General features: G+C 55.6%; 1 protein-coding gene across 2 annotated transcripts; it reads right to left on the bottom strand.

Annotated features, from left to right (window-relative positions):
* Positions 1-9063: 9063 nt before the first annotated feature.
* On the bottom strand, positions 9064-25132 carry LINGO1 (leucine rich repeat and Ig domain containing 1). 2 transcript variants are annotated; one of them, XM_066328746.1, is made up of 2 exons: positions 25028-25132; positions 9064-10965 (listed from the first exon to the last, which is right to left on the bottom strand). In XM_066328746.1, exons 1-2 carry the CDS (start codon positions 25031-25033, stop codon positions 9112-9114), a joined length of 1860 nt encoding a protein of 619 aa, XP_066184843.1. In that variant the 5' UTR covers positions 25034-25132; the 3' UTR covers positions 9064-9111. The 2 variants fall into 2 exon arrangements, with proteins under 2 accessions (XP_066184843.1, XP_066184842.1); XM_066328745.1 differs by lacking the exon at positions 25028-25132 and adding an exon at positions 17945-18011.
* Between the last annotated feature and the right edge of the window lie 2774 nt (positions 25133-27906).

Raw genomic sequence — 27906 nt, 5'->3', positions numbered from 1 at the left:
GCCACGCTCCTGATTGCTGCAGGAAAACAAGGCGCCCAACTTCCTCCCTTCTTCTCCTAAATTCAAATGACAAGAAACAGAGGCAAACAATTTTGCCAACCCTTGGCAGAGGGCCAGCGCTGATAAAGAGCCGTAATTAATCTGCCCAGCTTTATTAGAATATCATTACAATTAACTCGGCAATCTTCTGTTGATCAAAGCCATTGTTCCCTGCAGAGCAGAAGAAGCCAGCGTGAGCCTGGATTGTGCTGTGCTTAAAAGCACCTAGAGCTGGATCATTCCTGCCAGCCCAACAGCAGCTCCATCACTCTGGCTGGCAGCATGGGCCAGCAGAGCTGTGGGCGCAGACCTCTGTCCTCAGCCGGCCTCTTGAGCCTCTTGCAGCTTTGATTTATTTTTTGAGCTTCTCTCCTTTGTTGAACTATTATAGCCCAGATCCTTTGCAGGCACCTGTGAGTCCCTCGTTCCCTGTGTAGATGCTTTTGGGTCCAGCCTTCTAAGCACCGGGTTGGTTCCTTTGTGTGTGTTCAAACAGCTCTTAGCGTGCCTGCTTCTTAGGCTCAGCTGGAGATACAGTGACTGCTGCAATGATTCACCTAACAGAGGCAGAGCGGGCAAAGAAACCGGGGGAAACATTTGTAGAAACCGTATCTGAAAGACGGGAGAGCTGTCAGAATGAAGCTCCATAAGCTCTACAGTTAAATAGCCCAAGATGTGTGCTGTAGAAAAGCAGGGAAAATGAGCACCATTAAACTACCCCTTTCCTCCTTTTCAAACTGTTCTTTTAATATCGGGTATTTATCTGTAATTTAAGCCTGTGATTAGTTTTATCAAAAAGATTGTTCTGAGGCAGAGATCTTAAAAATGATTAGGTGTGTGTTTGAAAGACAAGAAGAGCTCCACTTTTGCTGCAGGATAAAGATGTCTGTCTGTTTGCTGCCTTGAGCATCCATCTGTGAGGGCCTTGTGCCAGAAGAAACCTCCGGTTCCACACAGATCCCAGCCCGTCTCAGACTTTCAGGGCACTTCTCATCCTCCTTAAAAGATGCCAGAGCAGCATCCTTCTGTCACTGGGCAGGATCGTCTGAGGTGATTTTATGTCTTTTTCTCCTCATCACACTTCTGCTTTTGAAGATGCCCTCTGCTTTGGTGCTGTTACTGGAGTCCTGACAGCACAACCTTGCTGAGTGCTCAGTCCCTTGTACCTGGAGCCACCAGGAATGTGGAGACACTGGCAGGTTGACTTCAAGAGCATCCTGTCAGAGGGTTTACTTTAGGGGGGGCTGGAGGCCTGCAGCCCATTCCCCATCCACTCCTGTACCTTTCTGCCTGGTGGCAGCCCTCTGCCAGGCTGGAGCAATGCCCAGGGACTCCTCTGGTGCAGAACCAAAGGGGTTTACTCTGGAGCAAACAGCCTGGCCCTGCCTCTGTTCTCAGCCTGATGTGAGATGGCATAGGTGGAGGTTTTATCCTGAAACTGAGTCTGCCACAGAGTTACGTGCTGCGAACAGACTCAGTGGGTGTGAAAACATACTATCCAGGTACACAGAGAGAGAAGCAGGGGGTTTAAAAAGCTCTGGGTGTCTTCCCCTGTGGTTTGTGGAGTAGATTGCATCGGGCCAGTGAGCTGTAGTGGAGCAGGCAGTGCTGAGCTGCCTTTCCAGCCAGCCTGGGAAGAGTTCTTAGATGAGGGTGTTTGAATCTCTCCTGTTTATGTCCTGAATTCTCATCCATTTGAACAGTCAACACTTGTGAGCCCTGGGAAAAAGAAAAGAGAAATAAAAGGCAGGTCCAGGGTTGGGTCTAATTGACCTTGGCATTGTCCCTTTTAGCAGCCACCCAGGGGAAGGGAGCAGCTGCTCCAGTCCATTTGAGGGTGCAGATACAGCATATCCAACCCCGCCTGTACTGCCTGGCTTCACCTGCTCTCTGCAAATCCTTAACCCTTCAGGGCTGGAGAAAAGGGAGTGTATTTGTAGTGTAATTTTATATGCACAGTGCTGAGTGTGCTCAGTAAATGTGCCTTGCTGGTGGCAGCAAGCAGGATCTGGGGATAGCACCCACTGCCACAATTCCTGCTGTAGGCAGGGGCATGAGTACATTACAGAGTGCAATCAGATGGGGGTTGGTTTGACGTAGGCTGCCACTTCTCCTACCCTGCCCCTTCTGTGGCTGGGGATCAGAGGTACTAGAACACCCTAAGAAGAACAAACCAAACCCATGAGGCCGTAAGCCCTCTGATGGAAGGGGTTGTGGCTCTGTGTGAAGTGCTGGAGTATCCATCAGGTCCTTTGGTGGCTGGTCCTTAAGGAGAGAGCTTGTCCTTTTGGCCACCAGCATTCCTCACCACATGCGAGGGCAGGAGGGGCTGTCAGAGGGCATTGAGCAGGTTCAAAGGGAGCAGGAACTGGAGAGGCTCTTCTGAAGGGCTTAAAGCAAGGCTTGTCTCCCCATGCCCTGCTGCACCCTCCCCTGCTCCTCCACAAATGGCTGAGGACGTTATCAGGCTGCCTCAGGTCTCTGGGTGAGATGCAGGGGCTGAGTGTCAGATTGTTATTAAGTGTCATTAGTAAGTGCCAAAAGCGGTGCTCCTCAGGCACAGACATGGCTCACAGTGCCAGGAGATGAGTGAATGCTGAAGGTCAGGGACACCTCACTCTGGGCTGCCTTCAGCTCTCATTACCTGCTCATTACCAGGTGGAGGGAGGGAGAGAGATTTCCTTGGAGGGTGTGTGTCACCAGGGACTTCCTTGTGCTCACCTGGGGAGGCCCCAGCAGGGTCCGTGCGTGAGGAAGAAGGACCTGTGCAGCCCCCAAATCCTCCTCTTGTATCACCCCGGTCTGCAGGGGCTCAAGGATGGGGCAGGGCAGGCTTCTGCCCATTACAGTGGAGCTCCTCAGGAGAAAGACTGTTTTAGCCTCTCTTCTACCCAGCAGAGGCAACTGAAAAATAAATGTTGCAAATGTTTTTCTCGCTATTTTCCATGCTTGGCTCTAGCTTTCCCCCGGAGAGAGCTGATGGTGGTGCACTGTTGAGGAGGCAGCACCAGCATCTCCAAGAATGCTGCCTGCTTGCTTTAGCGCCTGGCTAGCTGTGGAGATCTGGGGAGGAGCTTTAGGTGCAGGGACACGAGCCAAAAAACCCAGAAAGCACGAGCCTGAAGGGTGAGATGGAGGCAGAGGCACCTCTGGTGAACACGCCTGGGGTTGGGAGCCGAGGGACGGTGAGTCGAGTAAGCATCTGCCCGCAGCAATTGCAGCCATCAGCGGAGCACAGAGACGCTCACTCGCGTTTATTTAAACCGAGATGCCCTAGTTTTGTGCTTTCAGTGGAGTCCCTAATTATTCCTCAATCTTTGTAGTGAGCTAATTAGTTTCGCAGCACTCAAGGCCGGGGAACACTGATAGGCTTGGGAAGCACAAGCTGAAGGGATGATGAGGAAATGGCTGACTGGCAGACAGGAATGGCTGAGCGCAGGGCAGGGTTTGGAGAGCTGATGGATGATGTTCTCGGAGGATGATGGAGGGAAGAGCCAGAATCTCTTCAGGCAAGGTGCTGGAGTGTGACAATGTGGGAGACAGCGATGAAGTGGCAGGCAGTAATTGAGGGGGGCTGGAGGTGGGGAGGCAGTGAGAGGGATGGCTCGGGGCAGAGCAGCCACAAAGCCCCAGGCAGGGTTCAGGGCTGGGATCCTGCACCGAGGGGAGCACAGCACCGGGCAGGGCAGGAGCTGCCCCCTTATGTGGCTGCTTCCTTGGGCAGCTGCCTTTCCCAGGGTGCTGCCTGCAGCACCAGCAGCCTTTCCTGACTGTCCCATCATTTTGTTAGCTCGGTGGTGACACCAAAGAGCTTTGCAGGGAGAGGCCAGCCTGGTCTCCAAGCTGTATGCTCATCATTCTGCCTGGTCAGAGCTGCTTCTTTCAGAGAGAGCCACCACATATAAGGTAGTCTGCACTGATACCCAGGTCCACAATGTTCCCATGTAGGCATTCTCCTCTGGCTGGTGTGTGTGCATTGATGCCTCACTGCTCTGACAGAGGGCTGTGCTCCAGAGCCCACACTGCCTACATCTGCACTGTGAGCCCCAGGAGCACAAAGGTCTCATTCCAGTTCTCCCTGTCATTGGGAAGTTCCCAGTGGCCACCGAGTGCAGTGTGTGACAACTCTGAAGCGCCCAAGTGGCCATGGATTTATTAGGGTATTACCCTACCTAGTGCTGCAAATGGTGTCATTTGTCTTCTAAACTTTGCACTTTATTTCAGGAAGAGAATTTAGTATATCCAGGCAATATGCTGTAGCTATAGCATATGATAAAGCCCTGCTGGGAAGTGTAGTTTAATTGATTTTGTTATTAAAGTGCCACTGGAATAAATTTCCTCATTTGAATGAAATGTCTTATTACCTGGATCGTAACAGACACATGATGAAATCTCCTGAGGGGCTGGAGTTACCCACTGCCTGGTGATAGAAGCTGACATGGAGCAGCTGATGAGACCCACACCTGCCACCCTGTTCACTGCAGGCTGGTCACCCTGAGACTCTCAGCACCCACCCAAATCTGCAGGAATACTCTGCTTGAAAACCTCACGATGGGAACAAACCACAGTGGCAGGGCACACTGTGGTTTAGTCACAGTTTGTGTTGTTCTTCTAATCCTTTTTTCAGGTAAGGACATTGTTTTAAAGGGAATTGAGGAAAAATCTCTCTCACAGGACAGTATTTCTTTAGTGCCACCAGTAATGGGAGTGGATTGGGAAATGAACCGTTCCCCATTACACTGGGACTAACAGCACAGCCCGTGCTTTCCAGTTAAAATTTGATTGCCTTGAATCCTGAGGATTATGGAAAATAAGAAAAAGGCCTAGTAAAATTTATGGGTTTTAATCATAAACTGATAGAATCACAGTAAATCTATCATAAGCATGCAGATACAGATCCAGCAAAAAGAGAGGAAAGCAATAGGCTTTTTCTTGGAGGAGCTACGTGCACCTTGGCAGGGCCAGGGAGAGGGGAGGCAGGGCTGCTCCCCATTCCACCTCCTCTGGGCTGTTGAGCCCTCGCACCTCAGATCCCTTCTCTTCTGCTGTGTCCTGCAAAAGCCTGGAAGCAGGGATTGCACTGCAAAGTCCCTGCCCTGTCTCATGGCAAACTGGCTGGGCAGGGCTGGAGAGCCCATGTGGAGGAGGAAAAAGAGAGACAAGGCAGGAGACGGGGGAAGAGAGGGAAGGGAAAAAGAAGAAAAGGGAATCAAAGCCCAAAGATCTTTTTTTCCTCCACTCTCTGTGCGCTGCTTACTGTGGTGGAAGCAGGACGAGATCCTGTCAGGGGAGGAGGGAGGCAGAAATGTGGGGGAGAAACTTGTGTGCAGAGGGGACTGCAGGAAGCACAGCCGTGGTGGAGAGAGAGCTCCTGACAGAGAGAAATGGCAGGAGAGAGAAGGAGCAGCACAGAAGGCAGAAAGTATTTAAAAAAAAAAAAAAAAAAAAAAAGAAAAAAAAAAAAAAAAGAGCGATAAGGAAGAAAAAAGGGAGAGAGTAAAATATTGGCTCTGAAGCTGAGATAAGAGAGAGAGGGCAGTTAGTGAGAGAAGGAGTAAAATTAAGTGTGATAAGGCCTGATAGAAGCAGGGGAAGACAGCAAGCCCAGGCACAGAGCAGAAGGGCTGTGGGCAGAGCTGGGGGGCACAGGAAGGGGAAGGGCCAGCCTGAACCCCTCTTCTATGGTCACCCTTACCCCTCTACATGCTCTGCATCCCTCCAGTGATCCATGGAGAGGAGCTGAGTGGGCACAGGGATTGATGGGTGTAAAGAGGTGTCCTGCAGGGTGCTCAAAACCCTGCTCCTGCCTCAGAGGCAGCAGGGACAGCTGACACCTGCCAGCCATGGGCCCTGGCAGTGGGGAGCACATGGAGCTGGTGGGAAGGGCCTGGGCTGGGTGGCAGGTTCCCAGGCTGGAAGTGCTGTTTAAGAACTCATCCTCCTCCCTGCTGTGTCATGAAGATCCCCATGGGACTCCGAGTCTAGAAAGCAGAGGGGTTAAGGCACGTTTGCCCTCCATGCCCTAAGCACAGCTCCCTGGGTTTTTTGCTACCTCTTTTAAACTGTTTTATAAACTGCTTTGTATTTATTGTGATTCAAAAGAAACAAGTGGAAACTGCTGTCTGGCTCTGACACATGGGCCATGGTTCCCTGAAGAGCAGTGCTGGAACCCAGTGTCTGCTTTCTCACCCCTGACTAAACTGCAATAGGAACAGACTGTAAATCTCAGCAAAGGAAAGAGAGTCTATTATTTGGGTTGGTTTTTTCCCTCATTTTTACCAGCTATGAAAATGGCTGAGCTTAGTTGCTGGACACTCTGAGATGCTTTTCTTCTGTTCCATCCATCCGCTTCAATCACATGGTGACTGTAAAAAAAAATAAATTATCCAGTTCACAAAGCATCGAAGATTAAAAAATCAGTGTGGGTAACAAAGTGTGTGGCAGGTAGCAGTGCCACAGAGCATCAGGCACATTCACTAATGAGGGATTTGAGCTGTAGAGTGGGGTTCAGGGCAGCAGTGTGGCCTCCCCCAGGAGGGTTTTGGCAGCAGAGGTGGTGGGGCTGGGGACAGGTGTGGGGCTGTGTGGCAGGGCTGGGCTGGGAAAATTCCTGCAATGTTCTATGGAAAAGAAATATTTTGCTCTCTTCTTTTTTATTTTAAACCTTTTTTGACAGTGAAAGATTTGGTTTCCCCCTTTAATTACAAGGGCTCTGTAATGTGTTGCAAATTCCTCCTTGGACTTGGTTAGGGTATTTTTTTAAAATCTATGTGTGTTGAATGAACTCTTTTCATTGCAGCAATAAAAGGGGTAACTGGAGCCAATTCAGCAGCTCTTTTGGATGGCCAGTGCCTGTAGCTGTCCAGGGTTATGGAGACCTGTCCTCCAAGGGCTGAGGCTCCTGTGCATCCCTGCCTGTCCCAGGGGAGTGCTGCTCCGAGCCCCTGGAGCAGGATCTGCAGCCCCTGGAGTCTGTCTTCAGCTTCACCCCTAGGTTTGTGTGTTGCTGTTTGGTGGTTTTGCGTTTAGCTTGCTGGAAATATTGGTTAAACACTGGTGGGACGGGAGGCTTATAAAAAGCATTTTGCTTTGGCTCTTTTAAAAAGCAAAACAAAAGCCAAAGGCTTAAAAAAATGTATTGGTTTTAAAGTTACAAAGGGAAGATGTATTAGAGATGAGTGAAGAACAAATCAAAGCTTCTGAAACTTGCTGTGGAGAAAGAAGCGTAAGATGTTTTGTTTGAAGATGAACAGAAAGCTGAAATCAGCAAAAACTCCCCTTCCCCACAGCACAGATGCTTTTGGTTGGTTCCTCTAGGTTGGCAAACTGCTGAAAGAAAAGCAACTCAATTCCTTCCCCTCTTGGGGCTCCAGGTTCCTGGCACTTCCATTTTTCAATCTTGTTGTGACTTTGATCCATGGAGACGCCTTAGGTGCCTTACAAATCAAGAATGCCAATCTGGGCTCCTCTGTCTCAGAGGTGTCACTGAGGCTGTGGGCCAGTGCAGTTAGTGTGGTGCCACCCTCTTGGTGGCAGCTGGGAAGGTTGGGAAGCACCTGCTGATTCAGTAAGGAATATAAAACCTTTAGTGCCCACATTGACACCATTTACAGGGATGTTTTATGCTTCCAGCCCTGGAAACCCAGTGGCCAGCTTAACCCCCATTTCTCCCCTTTTCTTGTGGAGATGAGATGGTCCTTAAGGTCTCTTTCAACATAACCCAACCCAAGCCATTCCATGGTTCTGTGAGGCAACACAGGCCTTCCAGACCTGATCCAAGTCCCAGAGCTGGGCAAAGGCAGGATGTTGCTGTGACCAGGCCCCATGGTGATGGGCCCACTGGTGCTAGGCAAGGACACAGTGTGTGCCTGCTCTCTGCCCCAGTCTATGCCTGTGTTCACAGACCTATGGATTCCATTTTAAGACAAGATCTCCTGTGAGCCTGGAAGCTGAATTCCCTTGGATGTGCCTGAGGGTGCTTGAGAGTCTGGCTGTTAGTGATCAGGTCCTGAATGACAGGCAGGCGGGGAGCAGTGCTGGAGCTGCTCTAGCCACCAGGCACCAGTTGCTGGAGGCATCCAAGTGGGTGCTGCCAATGGATGTGCCACATCCTTGTCCGTGGGGACAGCTGTGCAGAGCACAGCATCCCCTGCAGGGAGAGGAGCTGGTACTGCTGCAGAGGCTGGCAGAAGATCCCTTCCCCATGTAAGAGGCAGTAGGATCCCCAGCCCTGCCCAAAGCCTGGCCCCCAGCCTGGAGGCTGCTGGCAGGGCCAGCCCTGCAATGGGGCAGGAAAGCACAGCCCTTTGTGCCCCATACTGCTCATGGACAGCAGTGTCACAGCCCTGCTCCACAGGCTTTGGGGACGGGCAGGTGTCCTAAGGTGACGTTATGATCCCTAAACCAGGACAGCAGGGGAACTGACTACAAAACCAGGAAAAATGGTCAGCCTCCTCTTGGTGCCGTGCAGGGCACTGTGGGAGGTGCCTTTGGTGTCAGTAGGAGACTTGCCCTGGGCTGGGACTGCTCTTGGCAAGGCATCTGGGAAAGTGCCTCTGAGGCAAGAAAACAAGCACTTGCCAGGTACAGAACTGGACAGATCAAGAAGTCAAGATTTTGCATTCCAACTATCTATAGGAAATAGGGTTTTTTATTATTTCAAGTTTTCATAAAAATCCATAATTATTGAAATCAAAGTTACAGAAGAAAGTTTGTAACTTTTTTATTGATTTTATTTCTTTTTTCTTTCTTTTCCCCACCCCCCCCATTGTTTTTCCCCTCTCAGAGTTATATCTGACACCAGAGTCCATCAGACAAAGTCCTTACAAACACAAGAGTCCTGAAGACATCGGCTGAATGTTTTCCTGGTATAAAGAAGAAGAGGAGGAGGAGGTGGTGACAGTGCAGGCGCAGTGGGTTTGGACAGGGACAGAGGGCACGGTGGAAGGAGAGAGGTCGGTATGTTTGTAGCAATGTTTGTTAATTATTTTTTATTTGTTCATTTGTTCTTTTTTTTTTTAAAAAAAAAAAAAAACAAAACACCACCATTATTATTTGCAAATTGTTGCCTGGTTAAATCATTTTCATGTTGAACTTGCGTGGCGCATCGGCAGAGCTGATGCCCGCGTCGGACTTCCGTGGCACATACTCGATTTCAATATTGTGCTTGGTGTTGCCTTTCCCACGGCTCCACAGGAAGAGGAGCACCAGACAGAAGAGCACGACACCCAGAAAGGAGATGAAGCCCATGGTGGTGGCGATGATGAGAGTCTTGATGTCAAAGGGGAAAGGCACGGTGGCGCGCGTGCTGTTGGCATCGCTCTCGTTGGGCTGGTTGGAGATGAACGCGAAGGTCTTGTTGGGCTGGTGGGGCCAGTCTGGGGAGTAGCTGCGCACGTGCAGGTGGGCCAGCATGGTGTCGTTGCCACCCGCGTTGCTGGCGATGCATAGGTAGGTGCCGTTGTCCTGGATCTGGGCGTAGCGCACCTCCAGCGTGCCGTCAGGGAAGACAGTGAGCCGCCCGTTGGTTTTGGTAGAGATGAGGTGCTTCCGGGGAGACAGCCACATGATGGTGGGTGGCGGGTCCCCATCCGCCCGGCAGACAAAATGCACCGTGTGGCCTTCATCCACAAAGATCTGCTGAGGTTTGCGGTCCCGTATTCGTGCTCGGCGGCAGGTGAAGTAGTTGGGCAGGAGGACGTCGGGGAAGTCCTTGAACTCCTTGCCCTGGACGAACTCGGGGGTGGAGCAGGTGGGCTGCTGCTTGTTGAAGTTCAACCTCCATCGCCGCCGGAAAACCCAGAGCAGCCGACAGTCGCAGGCTAAGGGGTTGTTGTCGAGGATGAGCGTCTCCAGGTTGCCCACCGAGTGGAAAGCTGACTCCTCCAGGGTGGTCAGCAGGTTCCCTGACACGTTCAGGATGCGCAGGTAATTGAGGCCACGGAAGGCGAAGGGCTCGACCGTGGTGAGCTGCCCTCCCACCAGTTGGATCTCCTGGAGCCTGAGCAGGTCATGGAGCATTGAGCCCTCGATGGTGACGATGGGGTTGTAGGACAGGTTCAGGAACCGGAGGTAAACCAAGTGCCTCACCGAGACGTATGGGATGGACGTCAGGTTGCAGTGGGTGATGGACAAGGAGGTCAGGTTCAACCCATAGAGGCAGTTGGATGTCATAGTATCCAGGTAGGGCCAGTGGGAGATCTCCAGGACCTTGAGCCGGTACAGCCTCTTGAAGGAGTAATCCCGGATGGTGTTGATGTTCAGATGGCGCAGCCGCAGCACCATCAAGCCGTGAAGGTGGGACAGGGCCTCCGTGGGGATGGAGGTCAGGTTGCATTTCTCCAGGGTCAGCTGCTCCAGGCTGTTGAGGCCACTGAAAGCCCGGTGGGAGATGTAGACCAGGTCATTGTCCCCCACCTCCAAAGACTTCAGGTTGTACAAGTCCTGGAACATGTAGTCTAGGAGGATCACAATTTTGTTCTCACTAATGTCTAGCTTGGTAAGGTTGCTGAGTCCAGTAAACACCCCCAAAGGGATCAGCTTGAGTCTGTTACTCCTGAGCCCCAGCGTCCTGAGGTTGAAGAGGTTGTTGAAAGCCCCAGGTTCAATGGCACTGATAATGTTCTCGTTTAGCTCCAGCTCCTCCAGGTGAGGGTAGTTGGCAAATTCATCCTGGTTGAGCGTCTTGATGCGGTTCTTGCCCAAGTCCAGCAGCTTGGTCTCGGTGGGGATCCCCTCTGGCACGACCATGAATCGCTTGCGGTGGCACAGGACGGCGCGCTCCTGGGCAGAGCACTCGCAGCGCGGCGGGCAGCCTGTGGCGGAGCCGGACAGGATGGATCCCAGCATCAGGAGGAGAATCGGCTGCCAGCAGGCCAGGATTGGGCTGCGCATACTCGCCTCCCCAGCTACCATCCTATCTCTCACCTGCAGGCAACAGCGGGAGACAAAGAGCAAGGGGCACGTGAGCAAACAGTGGGCACAGCCATGGCAAAAGCTTTGGTGTCCTGGCGGAGGTGACGGTAAGGCAAAAGGCACCACCGATGCACAGCAGAGGGGCTAATCTTCCAGCTGAAATCCAGCCCTTTGGCTTCAAGACCCTCTCTCCTCCCCATTCCCGACTTTCCACTTGATTGAACGTGCACAGACTTTTGAGTGGAAGGCCTTGAGGAATCTATGTCAGACAGCTTCCTCTGGTTCTTAAAAAAATAATTTAATACGAAACACATCTATCTACATCCTATTTTAAGCTCTTGAAATTATTCCGTTCCCTGTAGATGGAGCCTGAATATAAAGGCTGCTTTGCAAACAGAGGAGCTGAGCACAGGATGGAGCATCTGAGGGAACCCCACTTGGGGTGAGGAACACTGACAGCTCAGTGGGAGCCAGCTCCCTCTCCGTGCTCCCCCACGCCCCGGCTGCTCTCAGTGTGTCCCCAGGGTCAGTCCCTTGCCTCCCACCATGCCAGCCTGCAAGGGCAGACCCAAACCGTTCTCCCCCCAGAAACAGCAACTGGGCAGACACTGCCTACAGAGCAAGCTGTAGCCTCAGGTCAGGTCCAGGGGGCCTCTGGGATAATGAGCCTGGTGTCAGCTGGGAAAGACCCTGCCTCCTGCTGATGTCCCTGGGGAGGGCTGGGAGACCTCCCTGGGGGCTCAGGTCTGGCTTGTGCCCCAGCCCAGAGCCATCCCGGCCCGGGAGAAGTGGATGCTCCCTGTCACGCTGCCTTTGTTGCATTTATTTCCTTGTTCAGGCTGTTATGAGGAATCAAATCATATCAGTATTGCAAATTAGATCTCTGGCTACTCCAGCCCGTGTTTATATCTATTGTTATGTTACTCTCTGCACTGCTTCCACTAATGCTATTTATGGCTATCGCCGAACACACCCAATCCATTACTTCCATTGGCTCCGTTTGTATCCATCACTGTGTATCCTGTCCATTACTTTCCCTGCTCTAGCACTATTTATGGGGCTGGTATGCATTCTGCACATTCCTGCCATTGCGTCTGCTCGTATTCATCACTTCATACAGATATATGATCCAAGGACCACTTTTGTTCCCAAAAAATTATTCAAATTTTCTTTGTAAGATACAAGGATGGGAGATGATGGACTGGCCATAAAAACGTCCACCATCACCATCTTGGAAACCACCAGCCTCGGCACAGCCGGTGATGGGCTGAGTGTCCCCACAGGAACCCACTGTGGTTTCCTCCCATTTCACTGTCCGCTTCCACCCCCCACATTCCCTGCACCCTCTGCCGTAGGGCTGCTCAATGGGGATCACACTGAACACATCACCCCAACGTGAGGGGGTGCAGGGATGGAGCTCCCCTGCCAGTGATGCTGAGCTCCCTCCTGCTGGCCCTGGGCCAGCACGGCCCAGTCCAGTGGAAACATTTCCAGTGAGAGTGCCTGGGCCCCAGCCAGGCTGCAAAGAGCCATTTGCTGGGTATTTACAGTCCATCATCTCCCATGTCATCACCTCCCTGGTGCTGGGCAGCAGTACAGATACAAGGGGGGCTGCTGCTACCACTGCCATGCCGCTGGGGTGGGGTTGGGACTGTGGCTGCTGCCCTGGAGCCAGGATGGCCCCTGTTTGGCATGGCTAAGCTTGCATGTGGATTTGTTCCATTGTGCCCATGGCACCCCTCCCCATGGCCAGGAGCCTCTTGGGCACTGCTCTCCCACCGCAGGCTTGTTACTGAGCACTGGCTTGCCTGCAGCCTTTTTTCTCAGAAACCAATTCCTGCTCCTCACAGCCGTGCTGAGAAAGCCATCAAAGACAGCAAAACACGGCATGCAAAACAAAATACAGTCTGAGGGGCTTAATTATAGCAGGACTGAAAACACTCAGCTCATTAAGAGTGCCAGGCACCAGCCTTTTTTGTGTGCTGGGCCGAAAGCTCCACTGTGCCTGCATGTGCTGCTCTGTTCTGGTCACTGCTGGGCATGGGGAGGGGGCATAGCCAAATCCTGCAGACCAGCTTCCCCCCGGCTCAATCCTGCCTCTCCATCAGGAGGAAGAGGATTGCACCTCCAGCACCTTTGATCCAGTGCTGTCATCCTCACTGCAGCTTTGGCAGAGCCAGAGCTGCGGGGTATCAGTAAGTAAAATATTGGCAAAGAGGCAATAGATGAATGAAGCAGAATCTGTGCGGCGTTACCGATGAGCAGGGCCCAGAATTGAAGTCTAGATACACCTCACATGTTATTAGTTCTCAGCTAAATTTAAATCCATGATAAATACAATCTCTGACAAAAACATCCGTAATCTTAATAGCCAGAGTCACAGAGGAGCTTTGGGAGAAAGACAATAAATAAGCTGGAAAATTCTGAGCTAGGATGAGCTTTAAATCACTTCTGGCTCCCATTTACCTCTGCCTGATTCGGAGAGAAATAGTTGTGCCTCAAGGTGATGTGGATATTAAGAGATGCCCTTCTAAAAACGACTCGAAGTGTGATTTTTGTGTGAGCTGTGGGCCCACAATGCATGGCTTTACAGCCCCTGCGCAACTGCTACGTGCAGGAAGGGCGTTCCAAAAAGCCCTCCCGGATCTGCTCTGAGGAAGAGCCCGAAACCTGCCCAAGTCCCCTCCAGGGTGCCGGCCATGGCCCAGCAGGAGCTGCCAGGCAGGAGCAGAGGATGGGGCCATGGCCGTGATGCATGGCCCAGTCCCCAAGAGCCGCAGCCATTGGCATGAGCGTGGTTCTCCTTCCTCAATCACAAAAAAAGAATCGACAAAAAAAGCAGCAGCTTATTTTGCAGCACCAGCCACCAGACTCACTGCCTTTAGGCAACGAGCAAACCCAGCGCAAGCCAAAGCAAAACTCCTGCTCAGGGCCATGGCAGCCGCTGACCCCTGTCCTCACCACCTGCTGCCCAGGGCTGGGGCTCTGCAGTCCATTCCCTTCCCGCGGGAAGGTGTCGGCCGCGGCCCAAGAGGCGCAGATGGAGGCACCGGAGCACTGCCTTGGTGCTAAATGCAGCAGGACCTGCCCAGTGCCTCTGCCTGTGCTCAGTGCTGGGAGCAGAGAGGCCGTTCTGGGCCTGTGCCTGGAAATGCAGCCTGGGGCCAGACTGAAGCGCTGATGTACGTGGGATTTGCTCCAGTGTGATAGGCACAGGCTGCCCTGGTGCGGGAGGAACAGCCTCAGGAAAGCCAGACTTGGGTGCTGACCCAAAAGGGAGCCCAGGCTCTGCCCCTGAGTGTGCTCCTGAGGATGCCCCAAGGGGCAGGCAGCCGCCGGGCCATGCCCACCACTGTCACTGCTGTCCCTGGGCTGTCCCCTGCTCCTCACCCCGCTGAGCAGGGAGCGATCTGCTGTGCTGACAGCGAGCGAGCAGGAGGCAAAAATCCCCGAGTCAGCTCGAAGCCCACCTGGCAGCCATAAATTACAGGGCGGGAGATGTTCACCCTTGAACCAGATGCTTCTGAGAGCATCGAGCAACAACAGGCAATTTAGGACAAAGCAAGCCATATCCCAGCGGGGAGGGGAGCCCACAGTGCTCTGAGGGCTCGGTGTCCCCACCCTGTCCCTACAGGAGCCAACCTGGTGCTCCTGGCTGGGCACAGGCATGAGCTGGACTCAGCAGTGCTGGGCATCCTCGGTGTGTGTGTGAGTTCAGCATGTGCCCATGCCACCTCTGCCCTGATGGCTTTGCATGAAGCCAGCAAGACACAGCTCCCCAGTTCCATGCTCCTGTCTCCTCTGAGCCGCTCCAGCTAAACCAAATTTTATTGAACTTGACTATGTTTTAGAGACAAAGACTCCAGGTTTACAAATAAATATTTAACAACCTTTCCTGCTGCTAGAGGAGTTTCTTATCCAGACCCTGGCTCTGCACTGTTTCTGTAGCAATCTGCAAAGCAGCAAAACAAAGGGAGCTACTTTAATTTGTCAAACACGTTTGTGCCCATTTCCTCCTCTCATTATTTCCCCTGTGTCCAGCGTACATTTGTGGGCCCTTTTGCTTTGTCTCTCCCTCCTCTCCACCCTATCTGCTCCCTCCTTCTCTTCTTTTCCCACCCAGTCCCCGAGTGCAGGCACTGGCAGTAACTGCCCTTCTCCTCCCTGCTCAAGGATGGGCAGCAAAGGGTGGGAGCATCAGGCAGAGGAGGTGGTTTCCCTTCTGGAATCACTGTGCTTCACATGGAGAAGAAGACATCAAAAAGGGAGAGCATAAAGTGATCCATGAGTGCTGCCAGGGCTGGCTGGTGGACACAGCACTGGCCTGGGTGATGAAGACCTGCCACCACACTCCTGTCAGCCTTCATTAATGGATGGGCTGCTAACAAAGGGTTAGAGGGCTGTCCTGTGTCCTGGCCCGGCCCCAAATCACCCATGAGCAGCACAGGAGGGTGAAAGAACGGGGGAGAAACAGGCAGAAGATGAGCAGGACCCCTCAGGGTGGTGGGGGCACATGAGCAAGCTGTGCAAGGCAGTGAGCCAAGGCAGGTCAGCCAGAGCAGTGCCCACCCCCAGCCCTACCAGCCACCAGCTGCTGGGGTCACTGCTCCCCTTCCCACGGGAAGGCACAGCTCTCCGCCTGGGAGCTCTCGCTCAGCCTCCTGGAGTATCTGCTTTCAGCAGCTCCGAGGTGGGAGCCTGGAATAGGTGTGAGGCAACCTGATCTGCTCTGGCAGCTGCTCTGAAGCTGTAAAAGAGCATGAAGAAGCATTGAAGATGCAAATTCCCTTCCGGCACTGACACCGCCCGGCTGGCACCACATTTCGGCCATGGCTGGCCCATGGGAGTGCCCTGCAAAGGCATTTCGCCATGGAAACAGGCTCTGCCACCCAAAATGTGGTGTCTCCAGCACAACAGGCAGTCAGGAAAGCACCGAGCCAGAGGGAGGACGAGCAGAAAAAACCGGGATGCCCAGGGAAGAAGAGCTCTAACATGGGCTGAGGGGCTGGAATGCTGGTAAGGGGAGGCTTTAGCCCAGCTGTCTACTGGTTTAAATCTGGGCTGTGGATCTACCTGCCCCTACACAGAGACAACTATGCACAGTGGAGGGACAACCAGCAGTGGCCTAGAGCCAACCTGTAGAGTGGTTTTCAGGTGGGTTATTGGAGCAAGATGATGGGAAGGAGATCGTGGTTGTCTCTGCAGGATGCTGAAGCTCAAGAGCAGTTTTTGCTGAGGCTGTTTCTTGCTGTGATCAAATCTGTGCAAGAGCTCCTCATACCTTTGCTCCTTTTCTCTTTGGCTGCACATGCCTCAGCGCCCCATCAGCAGAGAAAACATCCTGACAAGGGATCAATAAGTAGTTGCAAAGGCAGCTGTGGATGTTGAGAGTGTAAAGCCCTGAGCCAGCACAAGATAAACAAGGGGGGTGAGGGTTGCAGTGCAGAATGGAGCTGGGGTTTAGAGCCAGCCATGCTCCCCTGCTCATGGGCTGAGGTGGCCAGGACATGGACCGGTCACTGCTGCCACAGCCACTGCTTGAACTGGTGGTTCAGTGCTTCCCAAGTCAGGTGAGCCTGGAGAAGGCTCATTTTTTATTACCTGTGAGAGCCAAAGAGCAGGGGAGTTGTGTTTGCCAAGGGAATAGCTCCCAGGAGTTGGCTGGAGACTTCTAGGGCTGGGTCAGGAGGAGATGGCTGGAGGCTGGTGGGCACTGGGAAGGACATGCACTATTTGAATGGGGATTCTCCTTCTTCCTTTATTTTGGCAAATTTCCTTGGGATTGCTGTCTCTGTGGCTATGGTCATGGGGATGTTTTAAGTGCTCACTGAAGGCGCATAGCTCAACTTGCACTTTGATCAGTGAGCACTGGGTACAGGAGGCTGGAGTGTAGCATGAGGGTCTCCCTAGATGGTTCTTCTTCCCTGTCTGTAGCTGGGAAAGGGGGATGGAAAAATGCCCCAGGCTCTTCTCAGGGCAATGGAAACACTTGCCCTGAAGAGGTGAAAGAAAGTCCAAGGAGTGTGTCTGCCGGGAAAGCTGCCAGGGTCACAATGACACTGCAAAGGCATTCCCTGCAACGTGCCCCCGGCCCAAATGCCTTCTGTGCTCCCTTGAACGCCTCCCAGGGCCCTGCACAGGGCAGCAGTGCCGTGCTGGAGGATGGGCACAGCCCGGGCAGGCAGCCGTCCTTCCCAGCAGCTCCAGTGCCGCCCCAGTGCTGCTGAATCAGCCAGAGCCCAGCTGCACGGAGCCTGAGCTGGACCCCGCGTGCAGGGCAGCACAGCTCCTGACATGGCACAAAGGCAGCTGGAACAAAGTCACCCCACTGCCAGAGCGCCTCTCCTCCCAGCCAGGAGCAGATGGCATCACTGGACGGGCTTGCCTTGAGGGCTGTGCTGGTCACAGGAGCTTCCTGCTCCCCCAAAGCCAGGCTCCAGCCTGTGCCATGGCCAGTGTCCCAGCCGTGAGAGGACACAGCTCTGCCAGGCTGAGACAGCGCTCCCAGCAACGCACGAACCACACCTAGGGGCACCAGGAGTGGCTCCCTCCTATTGCTCCCTGCCTGGAAACACCCAATGCCCCCCAGCTACCAAAAGGCATCTTCATACGGCTCTTCAGCTCCCCAGAGCTCTGCTCAGTGCCCGGAGAACGGCTGGGGCACAAGCAGCTCCAGCAGCAGAAACCCAGGGCTAACAGGCAGAGGAGCCTCACCAGTGCCTCCAGCTCTCATTTACCCAGGGCTGCCTCATCAGGACAGCAAGTGCCAAACCAGCCCTACACCCTGGTCCCAAGGGCCATCAGAGAACAGTGCTGAGCCTTTGGGATGTGACCCCCTCTAAATGCCACCGCTTCAAACTGCTGTGTCCCTACTGCATCCCTGCCAGTGCTCAAAGGTTGAAACCCCATCAAAGTCCCAAAGGCTGGGGAACGGCAGGTCCAGGGACCAGTCACATTCCTTACATTTAATTTAAGCTAAGACTGTACTTACAGCATCACTTCTGTTCCCAGGCCACATGCCTTGAATCCCCCTATGGCAGAAGATACCAAGAAAAGTACAAGGGCTGCTCCGGAGCACTGCGTTTTCCCGGGAAACCTTTGGGATAGTGGCAAGAAAACTTCAAAGGACATAGGACATGAAGCCGTCAGCTTTGCTGACCTCAGGGAAACTTGCTGATTTACCCCCTTTAGGACCAGCCCTGGTATTTTTTTACTGCTGCCTAAAATAAGTGGCCTCAGAAGCCTTTGGGAGAAGCCAAGTGCAGCCCAGCCCGGCAGAGCCAGCTCTGGGATCACCCACCGGTGGGACAAGTGGCAAGGCTGGAGAGACAGCGTGTGCTGTGCTGCCAGAGCTCCCACGAGCATGGGTGGCATCAGCAGAGCTGTCCTTGCTCCACAGCCCACGGGGACATGGGGCAGAGCGGGGTGCCAGGAGCACAGCTCTGCTCCAAGGCACTGCGAAAGATGGAAGCCCCAGTTCGCTCCATGCACCTCATTTCCCGACTCCTTCCTGCAAGCCAGATCTCTCCCTCTCCCCCTGCTCCCAGTTATTATTAAGTTTTGTTCACATAATCACAGATTTGGTGCCGCAGGAATTTCCAGAGAGTGAAATGGAGAAAAAAAGGAGGCAAAGAAAGCAGGAGCAATAGCAATTGCAGAGGGAAGATTCCTCTTCCCAGGCTCGTTTTCTCTGGGCTGGTTTTACATGTATAATTCCTTTTTCTTTCCCCCCTTTCTCACTTGTTTGATTTTTGCATTATTTATGGCTTGTCTTCAGGGCCTGTATTTGCTGTTATTGTTTCATTCAACAATAAAATGGATTAAATAAAAACAAACTGTGCTGAGCTGCGGCTGAGCCCGCCCTTCCTGCATCCAGCTGAACACAGCCAGGCAGAGCGGGCGAGGGGCTACCAAGCCCTTCCCAGCCCGAATCCTGCAGGAAGGGAGGTGCTGCGGGATGTGGCCTGGACAGGGTTTGGACTGATAGAAATCCTTGGCAGGTATGGGGCTGTGCAAGGCACAGCCGTTTTAATGCCCATGCCAAGGGGTGTCAGTGTCAGCACAGTGGCAGGCTCAGCCGTGCCATTCCTCAGCCTGCTGCAGGAGGAATGCTCAGGACAGGACCCAAGGAACAGGACATGCTGAGCCCGTGCACCTGGAAAAAAGAGAGGGACCTACCACGGGGATGGCGTGGCTCCCCACTGCCCTCCAAAGAAGGCAGCCGTGGGGTGGGTTTGCTGTGTTTTGCTTGAGCTGGATGCAGTGCTTTCTGCCCTTTCCTCCTCTCCCAGCACTGGGGATAATGACACGGAGCCTGCGCTCTGGGCTGTACGTGAGAACAAAAGTAATCACGGGGAAATACGGTGCATGGGAATGCAATCGGAAACGCGAGGCCGGGGTTTGTATTTCGCTGCCGCTTCGGTGCCGTTTCCCATTGAAAAGGATAAACAGGCTGAGCACAAATCAGTTTAATGGCAGCACCTAATGGCAGCGCAATTCTGCGGTTCCCGGAGCAAACCGTAGCTCAGGCTCCAAGTGGCAGGGAGATGCCGGCTCTGTGGGATGGTCTCCCCACGGCACAGCCCCTGCCCTGGGCAGCAGCACCGAGACAGTCTGGTCCGTCACAGCACAAGGGGACTGCTGTCCCTCTCCAGCCCTGGGGATGTCCAGGAAGTGTTGTCTGCCCGGTTCCCAGCAGAAAAGAGGGGTCCCTGTGGGTGTCCCGCACGTCCCTGAAGTCCTCGGAGCCACGGGGAGCCTGTGGAGTGCCCTGCTCAGTGCCACAGCACACAAAGCACTGCCCAGCACAACCAGCCACCAGGCCAGTGCTCGCTGTGGTGCCTCTCCAGCTCCTCAGGCTCACATTTTGGGCAGACCAGATGGGTATGGCTCTCTGTGACTATTCCCAATCCAGAGAAGGGGTGGAGAAAGGCTGAGTTCAGGTATGGGAGGGAGAGCTTTGGCTGCCGGAGGGTGAGAAGTGCCTCTGGAATGCTCAGGCTTTGCTCACCACCCCCAGGTTGCCTCTGAGGTCTAAATCAGTTGTTTCCCATTTCACACTCGACATCTCAAATCCAAACAAAGAGCTGAAAGAATAGATCACGTCAAAATATTTCTGCTTCTCCCTCCTACAAGAATTCCCCATCAGAGACCAATCCAATTAAGGTGCAGGTTATGAAATTAACCATAATTACCAGAGTGATATTTAATGTTTTGCATTCTGATGAAGAAACAGAATGGAAATGACAAAAAAATTAGTAATTGTGGGTCCTACTGATATAACTAAGAGCAATATAGGGTGGGGAGGGGAAGGGCTGCCAGGAAAGTGAAGGCTTGTTGTTTGGCCAGGACTGGGCTGCATCAGGAGCCTTACAGCCCCAAGGGCAGGGCTGGGGGCTCAGGGGCACATCATTCCCCGGGAGCCATGGCCAGCCTGTCCCCCAGAGCAGAGGGTGGCCCAGTCTGATGGCAACCACAGGCATTTTGCCGTTTGAGCATCCTTTGGACAATGCTGGAGCACAGGAATCATGTCCTGGAAAGCACAGCCCAGTCCTGCAGCTCCTCACTCTGTCCCTGCTCCCCTGGTCCCTCCTCCAGCTCACCCAGGGACTGTCCTCACCTCAGGACAATGACCCCAGCCCTGAGACAAAGGACAAGAGTGCTTCCATGGGAAAGCCTTTGGCCTCTGCCGGGACACCCCTGTGGAGCCCAGGAGAGGAATGCTCATTGCACACACGTCCACTGCAGGATGCTGAGGCACTGAGCAGCCTGCAGAGACAGGTAAATAAAATGATGGGAAACAACGTGCAGGATGATTAAACAGAACCGTTTCTGTGCTTAACCATGAGAATGAGCAAACCAAAGCCAAGCTCCCCAGCCCCTGTGACAGGGACACTGGCTGCTGCCCTGCCTGATCCTTACCCAGGCAGGAGATGCAGTCTGGATGGGGTACAGGCCTGGGAGGGGCACGGGATGGTGGCCAAGATGCTGCTGAGGCCAGAGAGAGGACTGAGCCACCGGTGAGGCTCATGGCAGGGCTCCCCCAACCCGGCCAAGCTGCACCAATACACTCCATGTGTCCCATGCAAGCCCAGCAAGGTCCTGCTGGCCATTCCTGATTGCTGCTCCTGAAGGGTGGGAATCACCCAGGATTCACCCCAGCACAATGGCTGGGGTCTCTGCTCAAGGCTGGGCACTCCCCCCGCTGTCCCCCCTTCCCAAGTGACCTCCTGCCCCCAGGGATGGAGAGAGCCACACCCTCCCTGCCCGGGCTGAAGGGGAGATGATGATGTCACTCTTGGTGACATTTATCAGCAGTTATTCAATTGCCCGGGTCAAGCTGACAATTAACGCTGCTCAGACACAGCCACCTCTGTGTGACACAGCTTTCTCCCGGTGACAAGGGGACAGAGGCCACACCATGCTGCTGACAGTGCGTGGAGGCTGGGGAAGCACTGGGAGGGGGGGACTCTGGCTGGTGTTTGTCCCCATTCCCAGGCACCCCTCTCCCCCTCTGTATCACATGTGCCCTGGCACTGCCCAACAGGCAGCAGGGTCAAACAGCCATTCCCTGCCAAAAGCTCCCATTTTTACACTCCTGGATGGAAAGAAAGTGGAAAAAAATGACTAAGAAGAAAATTGAAGTCATGACCTTCTGATTCTTTCTCTTTTTGTTTTTCTTGGGTTGTTTGACTTAAACATTTGGAGTGCTTTTCTCTCTCATCCCAGCCTTCCCTGCTACCTGAAAAGCTCTTCTGGCTCTTTTCCCACCAAAGCCATTTCTGTTCATGGTAGGATGAACCCTGCTCGAGGTTCAGCAGAGAACAGAGGAGAGCTGCTGACTCAGTGCACTGGGTGTGTTGGAGAGACCAAACACCCACTCTGGCCAAGCTGTGAGTTCTATTTTCCACCTGAGTGTTCACAGAAACATGACCACTGCCAACTCAAAATGTCCATTGCCAACTCTGTTTCCAAGGATGGGGTCCCACCAAATAGCAGCACCCAGTGGTCATCCAGCATCTCATCAAGCCCCAACAGGTTGGGTTGTGTTTTATAACTCAACGACTGTAATTACACTATAATTGTGGTGTTATTATAAAGTGATTTATCAACACCTGAATTAAACCCCCCAGTCAGAGGATTTTATACTTGTCACTTACATGGAGCAGCACTAACTTCAACAGTGCTATTGTGGTTATGTGAAGCAGGACACTGAAAAAAACAGAAGTCCTTCAGTGATGCTGTTAACCTTCCAGGAAACAGTGGTAATTAGAGGTATCACACAGTAATTACATTACAGGTGTAGAGTAACTGCAGCACAGTACGGTGTTACAGTGCTACGGCCATTTGTTTAGTAATTAATCCGTCCACAAGAAGGCCTGGAAAACCTAATGCTTCCCCAGGAGCTGTAAAAGCAGCTCCACTGTCACCTCCAGTCACCTCCTGCCTGTCCCATGAGACCCAGTGAGAGCCTGAGCACTGGAGCAGGCAGGTGCTATGGGGAAAACTCTCTGTGGGAAGACAAGGAGGCTTTAGCCCAGAGCACATTTCTCTCTTGGCCTTGCTCATCATCTGAGAGCTCCAGAGGCCCCCTCTCCTCTCCTCCATGGCATTCAGCATTTGTGCCAACGGGATCCAGGAAGGAGCAAGAAGCAGACACATCCTCCTCCCAGCCCACTCTGCTGGATGGGCAGAGGGCTGAGTGGGGCTTTGGAGGGAGAGCTGAGCTCTCCCTTCTCTCCTGGCACCTGGGACAGGCACGGCTGTTCTGTGCATCTGCCTCTGCAAGAGGCCCAGCACAGTGTGCTCCTGGAACCAGGGAACAGACAGGGAAGAAGGGAAGAAGCAGGGGGAAGAAAGGTTTGGGCAGTGATGCTGGCTGGGAGAGCTGGTGTTGGGCTGGGGAAGGGCTGGAATACTTGCTGTGAGGTAGAGATGGGCTGGGATCGCTGCCTTTGGGTGGGGAGGGGCTAGGATCCCTGCCTTTGGGTGGGGATGGGATAGGATCCCTGCCTTTGGCTGGGGTGGGGCTGGGATCGCTGCCTTTGGCTGGGGAGGGGCTGGGATAACTGCTATGGGGTAGGGATGGGCTGGGATCGCTGCCTTTGGCTGGGGAGGGACTGGGATCCCTGCCTTTGGCTGGGGAGGGGCTGGGATCGCTGCCTTTGGCTGGGGAGGGGCTGGGATCGCTGACTTTGGCTGGGGAGGGGCTGGGATCGCTGCCTTTGGCTGGGGAGGGGTTGGGATCGCTGCCTTTGGCTGGGGTGGGGCTGGGATCCCTGCCTTTGGGTGGGGAGGGGCTGGGATAACTGCTATGGGGTAGGGATGGGCTGGGATCGCTGCCTTTGGCTGGGGAGGGGTTGGGATCCCTGTCTTTGGCTGGGGAGGGGCTGGGCAGTCCTGTCCAGTCCGTGCCCCCCCGTGCCAGAGGAGATGGCCGGAGGCACGGCCACACTGCTGCTCCACACTCCAGCGTGCGTGAAGGTCAGCTGAGGGCTGCTGCAAGGTTCAGAGAAGTGAGGAGAGGGTTAAGGCTGGCAGGAGGGCTGGGATGGGGCTGTGGAACGGATATCATTGCGGAGCCACAGCCGGGCTCTGGGAGGTGGTGCAGAGAAAGGGGAGATGGAGGGAGATCCACGGAGTGGGGCTCTTCCTGGGAATAGCTGAACTTCCCCCCGCGAGGCAAGACCTCGAAGAGCAGCAGCAGGGCTGTCACACCGATCCCCTGCTGCCGGCCAGCGGCGACAGCGGCTTGCTGGCAAGGGCGTTTGCTGGGGTGGACCGCGGACGGCGATCGCCGGGGCGGCAGCAGAGCCTCGGCGACGCCAACCAGCCCGAGCAACCCGATTCCATCGGTGCCCACGCTCACCCGCTGTCCCTCCCTCGCGCAAATCACTTTGGCGGCACCAGCACTTCCATTCCTTTCTCCGAGGTGGCATTTCCAGCACCTGGATCGAGTCGTGCCTCTACCTGTCACTCGGGCTATTTATACATCCAAGTGCAAGGTGAAAAATCCAATAACCTACACACAGTAACGGAGACAACAAGCACCGGCACCGCCCGGGAGGGCTCCCAGAGCCCTTCTGCCAAGCAGGCTCCTGGGCATCCTCGCAATCCCCATTGCCCTGTGGAGCTCCTTTAACATTAATCACTTCTTTTTCCTGCCAGACACAATCCGAGGGCAGAGCCCGCGCCGGCAGCCTGACCCGGCCCAGCATCTCCAGCTCTCTGCGTTGGCTCCCGGCTCCGGGGTGTGGGGGACCCTTCAGAGCCCCCAGAGCCCTCCCAGAGCCTGAGCAATCACCCCACTCGGCATGAACTCCCCACGTCCCCGACTCACCTACCTCCAGGCTGGGGGTCTGCTGACAGAGAGGTGAACCCCTGCCCTGAAAAATCTCTCTTCCCCATGACTCCTGCCTCCTGTCTGGTCGCTCAGGGCTGGAGAGCTTTCCCTCCCCGTCTTTAACCCTTAATGCCTCTGCTTTGGGGATGGGCAGAGGAACAATTCCTCCTCTCGAATTAACCCTTGCTGGGCAGGGGACGGGCACAGCCGGCTCGAGGCTGATCCCGGCTCCCCTGCCGGTCCCGGAGGGTAGCGCTGTCCAGACTTCCCCGTTCCCTACCTGAACCAGGCATCTGCTCCAGGCCGGCCAATTCACCCGGGAACTACCGGGAGAAGAGGAGGATACTCCCCATCAGGATACAGCCTCAGTCCCGCCGAGCCTCAGCGCCCTCGCTGGGACCCTGGCCCCGATGCCCGGCGCCGCCTGGTTCGTAGCTCCCGCAGGAGCTGCGCCGAGGCTGCGGGAACGGTGCGGGGAGGAGACGGGAAGAGGGGAGCGCCGGGGCAGAGCGGGGCGGGGAGGCGGCAGCATCCGCACCGGCGGGGCCGGAGGGCGGCAGCTCCGGGAAGCGCACGGCTCTCCCGCACCCCGGGGCACGCAGCAAGTTCCCAGCCCAGCGCCCTCCGCACCGGCGCGGGTCCGGCCCCGGGGCAGCGCGGCGGCGCCGTAACCGGGGCCGGGAGCCCCCCCCCCGCCCCGCCGGCCCCGCTCCGGCGCCCCGCGCCGCTTACCCGCATCTCATCCTCGCCGGCGATCTCCTTCGGTCAGAAATGGCATCTCCCCCGGCCCCCCCCGCCAAACCTCCACCTGCAGTAGCGCAGCTCCCCCTCTCCGCAGCGACAGCACGAGCGGCGGTGGCGGCGCTCCCGCGGCCGGGGGAGGCAGCGCCGGGCCGGGCCGGGCACGGGACCCCGCCGGGGCCGCCCTAGGGCCGCGCGGCCGCCGGCTCCCTGCCCTCTCCGCCCGGGCGGCCAGCGGCGCTTCGGGGCGGCGGCATCGCCCCCGCGGGCGGGCTGGCTCGGCCCGGGCTCCGCACGGCCGCTCCGCCGGCCGGGTGTGCCGCGGCGGGGCCGGGGCCGGGTGCCGCCGGCCCCCGCCTCCCCTCCGGGAGGAGCCGGCGGCGGGCGCGGGGCGGTGCGCGGAGCGGCGGGCGCGGAGCGGCGGCCGCGGCCGGTCCCTCCTCCCGCCGCCGCCCCCGCTCCGCGCGGGGGGTGCGGACCCGGGGCCGCGGGGCGGGGGGAGCGGGGACGGCTCCTGCGCCAACCGGGGCCGCTCGACGAACGGGGGCCCCGCAGCCCCCGCCCCGCCGCCGCCGGTGCAGCCTCGCTGCCCGCAGGGGACGGACCGACGGAGCTCTGCCCGTCACCGCCGCGTCGGTGCCCAGCCCTGCCGAGAGACGGGGCCGGGCTGCCCTGGGGATTCCCGAGGGTCCGTCCTGCAGCAGCTACCTCCGCACAGCGTTTTGCTCCTCTTTACGCTGTCCCGCCCCGGCACGTAAGGGGGAAAGGGCTGCGGTGACGGGACACCTCCGAGGACAGGTCTGGGACCTGGCGATCCCGAAGACCCTTCGAAGGGTCCGGCGGGCGCTGAGCTGGTGGCCGTTCATTCAGGACTATGTGCACGACTTCCCGAGCACTGCCCACCGCTTCCCTTTTCCAGAACGGACCCTCTTTATCGAACGGCATTAGATCTGCCCAGCGCCCAGCTCTCGGGGCTGAGGCCGATTTCTCCAGCAGCAATGGACACAAACTTTGCTCGTAACGTGCACTTTCCCCTCCTGCTTCCCCTCAGGGGTCTCCTGGGGTGCTTCCTGCTCTACCCTGGCGTACCCAGCTGTCCCCGGCTGCCGGACCCAAGGCAGGGGCACCAGGGCCTTCTGCACGGGCTGGGGCCGCGAGTCCCTTCGCTGGCTCCCGTGAGCCTTCCCCTGAACAGCTCTTTCAGCAGCTGGGAGCCTTTGAGCTGGCCCCAGGCCTCTCCTGGGCGATGGCCTCCCCAGGCTGCCGTGGAGCACAGGAGAGGCCAGCCCAAACTCATGTCTCTGCGGTGGGCTCCGAGCAAGCCCCGGGAAGCTCGAGCCCCTCCTGGCACTCAGCGAGAGGCTGCTGCCTCCCCGGAGCCCCGTTATCCTCGTGTTTGCACAGGCGAGCTCCTGAGCAGAGCGGCAATCAACAAAGGGTGGGCACGGTGAACTCGCCAGCGCAGGGCTGAATCACTGCGCTCTCTGCCCACTCCTCGGCCCCCACGGGCACAGACCCCGGCTGGGCTGGGAGAGTGGGTACCCGGCAGCTGTGGATCCCTGCGTGGGCTTGGCCGCAGCCTCCTCGTGGCAAGAAACGCGGCGGGGTGGCGACGCGTGTGTGCCGGCACCAGCTCTCCTGCTGCCACCAAGGAAACTCAGCCTGGGTCCTCTCAGTGCTCCTCAGACCTTTGCTCAGCGCGGATCGATGCCTCTTATTGTTCTGGCCATGGCAGCAATGCCATCGGAGTTAATAGCACTTCACAAACACAGACAAAGCCGGCAATCTGAATGCGGCCAGGAAAAAACAAACAGAGGACAAAAGACAGGCGAAGAGCTCTGAATGCCGTTTCTAATGCTTCCGGCGCTCCTTCTCCCTCCGTTAAAGGCACGCTGAAGTGCAGGGCCCCGAGTATTCCATAGTAACACTCGGGAATAATTCCTAGAATTGTTGGTGTGTGAGGGGAGAAATTTCACCTCAGCCCTTCCACAAAGACACGGCAAGTACGCCATGCACGCAGCGCTGGTGGTGTGTGAGAGTGATGCTATGCACTGCCTGGAAGCAGGGGGCCTTCCAAGACCGTCTTTCCCACCTCGGCTCCGACGGCCATCCCCACCCTGGGAACGAGCCGAGTGCCACAGGATGGGGGACTGGGCGTGCAGCAGCAGGGATGAGCTTTTGGGCTAAGATGGCATCCGTGCACACCCCTGCTAGAGAACAGTCCTGGGCAAACCCTGCGTTTTGTGTACCCTCAGCGTGTGATTCCTTTCCCTGGAAGTGCCCAAAGCCAGCGTAGTTCTGAGCAAGCTGGTCTAAGTGGAAGGTGTCCTTGCTCGTAGCAGGAGTTTGAAACTAGAGGATCTGTGAGAGCTCTTCCAATCCAAACCATTCTATAGCTCCATGATTTTGGGCCGGGGTGGAGGGCCCAGGGGCAGCAGGAGAGGTGAGGGCAGCACAGGTGCCCCAGGAATGGCAGCGAGGCACAGCCCCGGTTTGCTTTGACAGCTGCACTCCGCATTTTGGCCAGCAGTGGGGAGAGGCGATGGGAAGGATGGAGAGTGCAGGGAGAAAAAAAGGCTCTCTCAGCTGGAGCCCCTTGCCCACAGTCCAGAGTGTAAGAGGAGCCAGTACAACCAACCTGCCCAAGGCGCAGCACTGCCATTTGGGATTTTTCTCTTTAATTCTCAACCCACCTCGCGGGCAACACTTCCTCACCCCGACAGCCTCAAGGACACTTCGAACAAAGGCAGATGAGCAATGAGGCAAAAGCAGCAATGAACCCTGCTGATCTCTGCCGGAGGAACTGCACTGGCCCCTGCTCGGAAGGCCCAAAGGCTCCCATGTTTCTGCCTTTATTGACCTGTCATGAC

The sequence above is a fragment of the Sylvia atricapilla genome, chromosome 13 (assembly GCF_009819655.1).
Source record: "Sylvia atricapilla isolate bSylAtr1 chromosome 13, bSylAtr1.pri, whole genome shotgun sequence".
Lineage (NCBI taxonomy): Eukaryota > Metazoa > Chordata > Aves > Passeriformes > Sylviidae > Sylvia > Sylvia atricapilla.
Note: the sequence above shows the minus strand (reverse complement) of the source record. Positions and strands in the feature narration are given on the sequence as shown.